This window comes from Protopterus annectens, chromosome 3.part0 (assembly GCF_019279795.1).
Source record: "Protopterus annectens isolate FY-2018-M chromosome 3.part0, PAN1.0, whole genome shotgun sequence".
NCBI lineage: Eukaryota > Metazoa > Chordata > Ceratodontiformes > Protopteridae > Protopterus > Protopterus annectens.
The window spans coordinates 1,891,291,072-1,891,302,234 of NC_056731.1; the positions used below are offsets into that span (position 1 = coordinate 1,891,291,072).

The 11,163-nt window shown below is 42.4% G+C and overlaps 1 protein-coding gene across 1 annotated transcript in view; it reads left to right on the forward strand.

Moving 5' to 3' along the window:
• LRP5 (LDL receptor related protein 5) overlaps positions 1-11,163 on the forward strand; it is a 1,224,287-nt gene that overhangs the window by 908,173 nt on the left and 304,951 nt on the right. The window contains exon 11 of the mRNA XM_044065976.1: positions 9,197-9,520. Within this exon, the coding sequence (XP_043921911.1) occupies positions 9,197-9,520 (324 nt within the window). The remainder of the gene's footprint in view (positions 1-9,196; positions 9,521-11,163) is intronic.

Genomic DNA, 11,163 nt, shown 5'->3' on the forward strand with positions numbered 1-11,163 from the left:
CAAGACTGCATATGAGGAAACTACAGTGGTACCTAAACAGTTTATGGAGTCAACATTGTCACAGTCTGGAAACAATGATTCCTCTCATTCCCTGCCTACAACAGGAGTTTCTTTGGTGGGCAGAGACATGTCACCAGAACATGGGACAGTCTTACACTCTACCCCTGCCAACCAAACCCTAACTACAGACGCATCAGACTATGCTTTGGGGGCCCACCTGGTGGGGAGATGCATCCAGGGCATATGGAGCCCAAAACAAATGCATCTGCATATCAACCAGAAAGAGATGTTAGCTGTTCAGAATGCCCTGACAGCCTTCAAGGACTTGCTTCATCCAGGACAACTACTGATAAAGACGGACAACACCACAGTTATGTGGTACATAAGCAGGGGGGCACACATTCGTACCCCTTTTGCAGACTAACCATGGCATTGTGGGACACCGCCTTGACTTACCAAGTACATCTTCAAGCTCAATTCCTGCCAGGAAAACAAAATACTCTGGCAGATGACCTAAGCAGAAACCTTATGGACCCTCACGAGTGGAAACTGGATCCACAAGTCTTCAGCATGATAACAAAGAAATGGGGGATTCCGGACATAGGTCTATTTGCCTCACCCCAGAATTATCAACTGGACAAATTCTGCACAAGGACTTATCACAGACAAGCATGGAAAGTGGATGACCTATCCTTCAGTTGGAAAAAAATCAGTCTGTGCCTTTCCTCCTCTGCCTCTTATTCCCAAGGTCCTACTAAATGTCAGACAGGAAAAACCAAAAATGATTCATATTGCCCCGGACTGGCCTCACCAGCAGTGGTACCCAATCCTAAGGAATATGTCTCAATTCCCTCCTTGGTACTTGCCTTAAATACCTCATCTACTGTCTCAGCAGAACAATCAAATCCTCCACAATCCGCTCCAAACTCTGAACCTGGCAGCATGGCTGATCATGTAGTTATTCAAACAACACCTCTCAGTAAATGTGATGGATGTCATTTTGGAAGCCAGAAGGCCTAGTACTAGAAAATCTAATGCTGATAAATGGGACAGATTCTCTGCTTGGAACCAAGCACAAGGAACTGACACAGCAAAGCCAAATATTCCTCAGATTTTACAATACTTGACTGAGATGCTTGACAAAGGCCTATCTTTTAAATCAATAAAAATCCATGCCTCTGCCATCTCTGCTCATTACAACACAGAGCCACCAATCTTTTCTCATCCTTTGCTAAAACAGTATCTTAGAGGAGCCAAAAATTTAAGGCCTCCCAGAAGATCACCAATTCCTGCATGGGACCTCAATTTTGTGTTGGAAAAGCTCACCCTGCCTCCATTTGAACCAGCTGCTACTGCAGATATAAAGTTTTTATCATGGAAAACAGCTTTACTTCTGGCAATAACTTCAGCAAGAAGGGTTTCAGAACTACAGGCCGTCGTGGCTGTGGAGCCTTTTATTAGATTTTACCCAGACAGGGTGTCCCTCAGGACCAATTTTTCCTTTATGCCTAAGGTGGTGTCCATTGTGGCTCTTAACCAAACTATTCACCTGCCAACTTTTTACACATCCGCAGAACAAGGGGGAGCGGATTCTGCATTCCTTGGACGTACACAGACAACTAAGATTCTACTTAAACAGGACCAAATCTCTAAGAAAGTCTGAGCAGCTACTGGTGGCATTTGCTGCAGGATCAGAGGGAAAGGCTATTTCAAAGCAGACTATTTCAAAGTGGATAAGCCACTGCATTCGTTTCTGCTATTTGCATCATGGTAAATCGGTGCCCAAGGGCATTAGGTCACATTCCTCCAGGGCTGCATCTACATCAGCAGCTTTTCTCAGAGGGGTGCCAACCAATGACATTCTAGAAGCTGCTACTTGGAGTTCTGTTCATACTTTTACAAAGCATTATCATTTGCCTCTCTTCTCTATGTCCAGGGCAGCTTTGCCACTGCAGTTCTGCAGGGCCTTATAGCCGCTCCTAATGCTATTTAGTTCCAGCCTCCCATCCATGGCTTTGGGATTCTACCCAAATGTAATGATTGCAACAGTGAAACACGCAGAACGTAGTACAGTTGTGTACACTTACCATAAATGTAGATGTTAGAGTGTATTCACTGTTGCAGTCTGGGTTACCCACCTGCTATCCCCCTTTATTCTACAGCTTTTCTTTCCTTCACTATATTCTACAGCCTTTGTGGTGTATTTGCTTTTAGATGAAGGTAAAGTTTATGTTGTCACAATTGCATGTATTTATAGTTTTATATATATATATATATATATATATGTGTGTGTATATATATATATATATATATATTTTTTTTTTTTTTTTTTGCTCCCCATCTGGGGCAAGAAAAACTAAAGAAAATGGCATTGGCTGCCTGTTTTTATATCCCTGACGACCTGACCTCACGGAAGAGGAGACAGCAACTGATGCAGGACCCAAGACTTTGATATTCAGGCCGACTGAGGGCAACCTGCCAGCAGATTACCCAAATGTAATGACTGCAACAGTGAATACACTCGAACATCTACATTTATGGTAAGTGTACACAACTGTACTTTATTGCTGAATCCAGGGCTGTGTTAGAAGTTTCTGTGTTGCCCATACCTTACTTGGATAGAAGGAACTTTCTGTGTTCACCTGTGAGAGAGGGGAGCTTTGAGCAGCCTATCTGTCACTGGAGGAGTGGTTTCAGCCCAGACGTTAGTAGTTTATTGGCCATTTTGGGCTAATTTTGATTTTATCTGCTCTATTTTCTGAAAAAAAAAAAATATATATATATATATACTTTTTCCCACCTTCCTGAAGTAGTATAGTCCAGTTTTCAGGTTATTTCTGAATCCAGGGCTGTGTTACAAGTTTCTGTGTTGCCCATACCTTACTCTGATAGAAGGAAGTTTCTCTGTTCACCTGTGAGAGAGGGGAGCTTTGAGCAGCCTATCTGTCTCTGGAGGAGAGGTTTCAGGCCAGAAGTTAGTAGTTTATCAGACATTTTGGGCTAATTTGTATTTCTTTAAATTCCCTGCTATAACAAATGTATTTGCGTGGTTTTGCACACCGGGCAGTGCCGGTTAGCTAGAGTTAAACTATTCTCGGTTCCACGAAGTCTACTCTTCAATTTTTCCTTTGGAACTAGACAAACCTTAAACTTTAGCACTCAAACCATTCATTTCACAGTCAAGCACTTGCTTAAAACTCATAGCAAGCACTAATTAACCCTAGCACTAGACCCCCCCCCCTATACTGTCCAGAAGGACAAGGCTGTCTATTTGTCCCCACCAGCCAGTTAGAAAAACAGCTTACTCTACCTATTCAGGCATGTCCAAAGGGCAGTTTCCGGTGTACTCTCCAGTCCAACTGGTGAATCTGGGCATTTTGAGGCAATGTTACAACTGCCTCATGTACACAGACAACCCTCTCCTCCTACCACCAAACACTAATATACGCAAGAGATGCAATTATACAGACAAACTGGAGGCAAAGCTCTCTTAACCCAATACTGGAACTGACAGTCAAGAGGAGAAGGGTAATACTTGCAACACACCACCAGTCTCACATAGACCTAATAAACCAACGCCGGCAAATAACACACATGAATACATGAAAACATACTCGGAGGCTTTAAATAAAAATCTGCAAAAGCAACAGAGACCTCCAAAGCAGACATCCAAGCAACCTCCACACCCCATCACCAACCATGAAACACATACTTCACATAATCAGTGTGCCACGCAATCACAGCCCTTAAGGCAAACTAACATACCTAACAAACTAGTAATAGGCAACTCTCTAGTCAGGCACACTGATGTCCCACTAACTAGGCTGGACAAGGAGAAGGTTACAGTTAGCAGCCTGTCGGGAGCCAGAATCCGCCACATAACACAAGCACTCAGGTCACTCCAGAACAAGTACAAATATGACTCTGTCATTGTTCATGTTGGTGTGAATGACCTGAGACGTACCTCCCTGGACTACATGAAAAGAGACAATGAAGAGCTCTCTGATCATGTAGCCCAGGCCGGTATGACCCTGAGTAGCATCCTGCCCTCACCAAGAATGATGCCACAGTATAAAGAAAAAATGATCAATTTCAACAATTGACTAAGTTTCTGGTGTCATTCAAAGGGGATCCAGTATCTGTCTGCCTGGGATGACATGCTCGACAAGCCACGTTGCTTCTCAAAAGATGCCTTGCACCTGTCACCCTTAGGCTTTCAAATACTGGCCAAGGCTCTTGCTGCCCCCATAGTGCCTTTTTTAGGCAAGGCTCAAAAGACAAACCCACCCATAAATAGCACAAGTAACCAAAAACTGAGGGTAATGCTACTCAACGCCAGAAGTCTAAACCTCAAAATGCTCGCAGTCAAGGCACTCCTCAGTATGGAGAACATCGACATCTGTGCAGTAACAGAAACCTGGTTTAAGGCTCCTGAGAGCACCCCAGCACTACTAGGCTGTAACTCGTACCATACCTTTCGGCCACAGAACCAGGACCGAAACACAAAAGGTGGGGGGTGTATCCATATTCATCAAGGATACCCACACCTCCAGGATAGTGGCGCAGCACAATGCATCTGAGATCATCCATGTGCAACTATCAACGGGCAAAACTGCAATCCAAATTGTAGCTTGCTATAGATCACCCGCCATGACCCAGGACCCCCATTCTGCATTTCTGAAGACATAGGGAAATATGAAGGTCCTACCAAACACCCTAATACTGGGTGATTTCAATTACCCAAACACAAACTGGGAGAACTACTCAAGTACGAACTCGCTTGCCCAACACTCCCTAGAATTTATAAACTCAAATGCCCTGGATCAACTGGTCAACACCCTCACCAGAGGGAACAACATATTGGACCCAGTCATCACCAACATGGCCGACCGGTGTTCCACACCGGAGGTCAACCCTTCACTGGTTAGATCAGACCATAGACTAATCACTCTGGATATCCACATTCTGCCCCAACCCCCAATCAAGGAAACCACTGTGAAAAACTTTTCAAAAGCAAACTTCAAGTTACTTAAGACCGAGGTGGAAATGTTCACAGCCCCAGTGCTAAAGGACAATGCTGTCCAAGCTGCTGAAACCTTTACAATGGCACTCTATGAGCATCTGCAGGAATGCATGGATCATGCTATCCCAAGTAAAACCAAGACTCACTCCTCCAAGAAAAGGAAACCAGTCTGGTGGAATCCTGCCATAAGCAAGCTATACAGCAGAAGGAGGAAACTAGTACAGAAAAGAGTAAAATCCCAAGAAGGAAAGACATCCCTTATCAGTATCAGCAAGAAACTATGATCCCTCGTTAAATCATCCAAGGCTAGTTTTGAAAGAAAAATTGCCAGTGACTCCAAAGATAACCACAAAACGTTCTTTAGCTATGTCAAGAACCTAAGTGGAAACTCTCAGATCTGCTCTGAGTTAGTGCAGAATGACCCAAAATACACTGAACCGACTGATATTGCCAACATTCTGGCAGACAGGTTTAGTGCAAACTTCACCCCACTCTCACCCCAAAAGGGCCCATAACCATAATCCAGAAGAATGTAGGGTCCCATCAATCACCGACACACAGGTTAAAACAGCCCTGTCCAAAACCAAAAACACGGCTTCAGTGGGACTGGACGGTGTTCCAGGCTCTGTCTTACAAGAGCTCCAAAATGAACTAACCCCTCACCTAAACACACTGTTCAAATTCAGCCTCTCTACAGGCTATGTATCCACAGAGTGGCACACAGCAACAGTTATCCCGCTCCACAAAAGTGGAGCCACAACGGACCCCAGGAACTATCACCCTATAATCCTGACTAGCCTGGTCTGCAAGGCTATGGAGCGCATCATCATGGAACTCATTAACAGAGACATTGGGAACTGCCAAACCTTGGACCCTACCCAGTTTGGCTTTAAGGGCAGATCATGCCTCCTAAACCTGGTGGGTATTAGCCTACCTAGACCTCGCAAAAGCTTTTGACACCATTCCCCATTCTAGTATTATAGACAAGCTCACCAGCTTGAACATAAACCCCTACGTCATGAGATGGGTTGCCAACTGGCTCATGGCTACAACCCACATGGTGAGAGTTGCAGGCTCTATGCCCGACTCTAAACCGGTTACAAGTGGCATCCCCCAGGGCTCAATCCTAGGACTCCTGTTCGGTATATACTTCGCAAAGGTACAGGCAAGCATAGGACGTCTATGGCTGACCAAGTTCACAGACGACTGCAAACTAGGGGCCATAATTGATTCTCCGGCTGATACAGACACCCTCCAGAAGGGTCTCACTGAGACAGATACCTGGTGTCAAAATCATGGCCTCAAGCTAAATGCCAAAAAGTGCATAGTCATCCCCTTTGGAAAAAATAAAGTACCCGTGAACTGCCACATAGGTGGTAGTCCCCCAAATACAGAAAATGTAGTAAGGGATCTGGGGACCCAAGTAGATAGTAATCTCTCCTTTGATAATTATATTGCCAAGGTGGTTAGAAAATCCTATGTGGCCCATCTAATCACACAAGGGTTCACATTTAGAGCAAAAGAAGTTATTGTGCCTCTCTACTCATCACTCATTAGACCCAGCATAGAATACATCTCCCCATTTGGGGGATGTACCTTACAAGACACCTGCAACAGCTGGAAAGACCACAAAAGTACCTCACCAAGAGGATTACTGGCTTCAAACAGATGCCCTATGCAGCCCGACTCAAGAAACTCCAGCTGTACTCTGTTGCATACCGCTTACTCAGAGGTGATCTCTGCCTGACATACAAGGCCATGTCCAACCCAGAATTGATGGACATGATCCACCTAAAAAAAAAACAAATCCCAGAGAGCCACACGCTCTAGAGAGCTAAACCTCACCACAACAATAAGTAGGACATGCTGGAGGGATAGATTCCTGTCCCAAAAGACTCCCCATGCTTTGGAACAGGATTCCAATATACATCAGGCAGAGCCCCTCACTAACACTCAAGAGAAACCTTGACTGGTGGATGGGAAACAGAAAATTTACCCCGGGGATCACTACAGTGGCTCTGCTGGACAGTGGTGCAGGGAACTAATGGCTCTTTTGGACAGAGGCACAGGGAACTAATCTAAGGGGGTGGCGAAAGCCAACACATTCTGGTTAAGCTTATAAATGACCTTGGGCAGATAGCCTAGGACTTACCTATGAACCTATGGTTCTTTCATACTTTGGGGAAGAATTGATCTCAACCTGAACACAAGAAGGGGAAGGGTGGTGGTTATAAATTTATATGCAACCATTTGTTAAAGAGCATTAGCGGGGGTAAATAGAATGTAATATGTTTTGAGAAATAGTTTTGCCAGCATTTGTAAAATGAGTAGTTAAATTGAAGAGAAGCAGTAAAAGAAGGACTGCACTGAATGCAGATGTTAGAAGAATTAAAGCTAAGTGTGGCATAGATATGCATTACTCCGATAAATGAACATTAATATTTTGGGGACTTGAAGTGTTTTTCCCCAGATTAGCATTGCTTTTATGGGGTACCTGACAGCTTAAGACTTTCAGTATACCACTATTCAATAATACTGAAAGCAAATTCCTAAAATGTCAAAATACTATGACTTTACAATTTTGAATTCAGAATACCCACAATCAGCATACACATATTTCATACGTACACTGCACAAGTACACAGCCAGTCAGCAAATATCGCTTCCCTGTTAGTCAAACTCAAGAACGATTTCTAACATGAGTCGTGGGGGGGGGCATATAAAATTCAATACATATGTAGGGGAGTTAGCATTTTGACATTTTAACATTGTGCATTCAGTGTTATGACTTTCAATATATTTGCTTTTCAGTACATTGACATGAACTCATAATGACCTTGTTTTATTTATAGCAGTAGTGAAATAAATTTTTATCTGAATCAAATGATTTTGCAAACATAAACTGCTGTTTTGATATGCAAATTACTTTTGGTAGTGATCTCAAAACTAAGTAAAATTTAATTTGAGGAAATTGCTGATGTCAGATTAGTGAGAAGTGATGAGTTTCAAGTTTGTAGGTACAGCACTCGAGGCTTCAGCTGATTTCATTATTTCAGGCCCGTAGTTTGTAATTTCTCAGACTTTACTTGTGAACAAAATTGGTAAACACTTTTCAGAACTTACATGAACAGTTGCCTTGATAAATAATGTAATGTGATTGTTAGACATTACATACTTATATGATGCACAGAACACTAGCAATTAACAGAAAAGCTGATTGTTATTTAGACTGCTGCGTCATGTATGCACTGCTAACATATTTATACAAGTACACAGCATACCTTTCAACTATCCAGATTTTTGCCTCATAAAATGTTATGTTTTCTGGGAAATAACTGAGGATTGAAATCAATAAATAATTATATGCATTTGAGTTTCAGACTTTATATTTTTTAGAAAATGCATGCTAACACAAATCCTGTTACTCTAGCAACTTTCTAAGTTTATAAGACCAATGTTTAAAATCTGTCCCTGTTTTTGGGCCTTTGCCACCCCCACCATTATTTTAGGCTGTGTCCAGATTTCTTGCATTAAGAGATTGAGAGGTATGGTGCACAGTGTCCCGAAGATGGTCCCTTTAGGTGTATTGGCCTTATCTTCAAACACCTCCCTTCATATTTTTGCAGCTAGATCAAGTTCTTCATTTTCAGCATTTTTTTTTTGTTTGTTTATGTTTTTCTTTTTTCATTTTAGTGGTACATAACGTCATTGGAAGAAAATAAATGAAACCATACCATTTTGTAAATTTTTTGCAACTTGTCAAGTGATTTGAGAATAGCTTTACTATGAGCTGCATTTTGTTTGAGAACCTAAGCTGAGTTGTGACCTAAGAATTAAAATTAGTTGTACAAACCAACATTTCTGTGTGTGTATTACTCTACTTTACTTAAATTGTATATGTTTCTCACAAATGCTGTATCTGTCTATATTAGTAAGGGTCATGGATGAAAAGGTCCTTGATCCAGTGTGCTTACCTTTCAAACAAATGTAAAAATTAATACATTTTCATATTATACAGTTAGTAGTGTTGCATATGTATAATCAATTATTTGTTTGAGCTCACCTAAATTAAGTTTTGCAAAAGATATTTGTACAGTTTTATTTTCTGCTTATGTTTATTAAGAACAGGTTGTACTGAAAATTGTACAATGCCTTTATTTTTTTAACATAAAGGTCAAGAAAGAGAGATTATAGCTGATGATCTGTCCCACCCGTTTGGATTAACACAGTATAGAGACTACATTTATTGGACCGACTGGAACCTCCGCAGCATTGAAAGGGCTGACAAGAAAACTGGTCAAAATCGTACCCTTATTCAAGGACATCTTGAATATATAATGGACATTTTAGTGTTTCATTCATCTCGTCAAGAAGGCCATAATGAATGTATGCAGAATAATGGACAGTGTGCCCAGCTCTGCCTTGCTGTACCTGACGGCTACAAGTGTGGCTGCACATCCCATTACACACTTGACGCCAACAACAAGAACTGCAGCTGTAAGTATCTTCTGATGAAACAAGGTTTCCTGTGATTCTGTGCATGCTTTTGTACATGTTGCATTGTGTAAAACATTGCATGTTGCTTAATTTTGAGTGCTTGTGCAGTGCTACACACTTAACATAGGTGGTGGATGGGCTAAAGGAATAGAAAGCAGTCACTGTTTTTGTCATCTGATCTGTTGTACTGATTTTCTTCCATGCACATTTCTAGTAGTTTGTAAGTAGACCCGGCAGGTGAATCTCATTTACTATGTACGAATGTAAGCTGTTAGTATTCTTGTTTTACTCTACCTTGCTTGCTGAAATATGTTTGTGTTTGGATATGTTTACCTTTAGACCACTTCCTTTCTCCACAGACAAGCATGCATGGCTCCTACCATATGATTTTCCATATTAGTATTCCCAAGTGTAAACTGTGTGTTCTTGGGTCTTGTCTGTTTTTTGCTGTAAATAACTGTTTACTGTTACTAAAGGAGGTATGATTTAAGGAGTGCTGGCCAACAGAGCAGTGACTTTGGGCATTTTGCTATGAACGCTAAACGTCTAAATCTCAAAATGCACTCGCTTGAAGCACTCCTTAAAATGGAGAACATCGACATTTGTGCTGTAACAGAGACCTGGTTCAAGACAGCAGAAAGCACCCCTGCACTACCAGGCTGTACCTCATTACACACCTTTCAGCCCCAGCACTTGGACCGAAGCTCCAAAAGTGGCGATGGTTCCATATTCATAAAGGAATTCACACCTCCAGACTGGTATCCCAACATAATGCATCAGAGATACTTCAGGTGCGGCTAACATTGGGTAAGACAGCGATTCAGGTCATAGCCTGCTATAGGTCCCCAACTATGTCCCAAGACTCACACTCCACATTCCTAAGCACCCTGGAGAATATCAGGGTCCAACCTAGCATACACATACTGGGTGATTTCAACTACTCCTCCATTAACTGGGAAAACTACTCCTGTACCAATTCACTTGCCCAACGTTTCCTGGAATTCATTAATTCCAATGCCCTGGACCAGCTCGTTCTTACCCACACTAGAGTTGGCAACATCCTTGATCTGGTCATTACTAACATGGGTGACCGTTGCTCTATACCAATAGTCAACTCCTCCCTGGTTAGATCCGACCACAAACTAATCACCTTGGAAATCCACAACCCCCACCCCCTGCAAAGGTAACCACTGTGAAAAACTTCTCCAAAGCTAACGTTGGTCTCCTAAAAGCAGAGTTGGCTAACTTCACGGCACCCATGCAGTTGGAGAACAACTGCATGACCGCTGAATCATACACTAATGCCCTGTATAAACATGTACACAAATGCATGCATCTCGGCATACCCAATAGAACCAAGATGCTCTCCTCCAAAAAATGGAAGCCAATCTGGTGGTCCCCTGCCATAAACAAACTCTACAACAGAAGGAGGAAACTGATGCAGAATAAGGTGAAGTCCCAAGACTGGGAAAACTCCCTTATTAGCCTCAATAAAAAGTTGAGATCCCTCATCAAATCCTCTAAAGCTACCTATGAAAAGAGAATGTCACAAGTGGTGTCCCACAGGGCTCGGTCCTTAGCCCCCTATTGTTTGGCATCTACTTCTCAGAAGTACAGGCCAACATGGGAGGACTTTGGGCAAA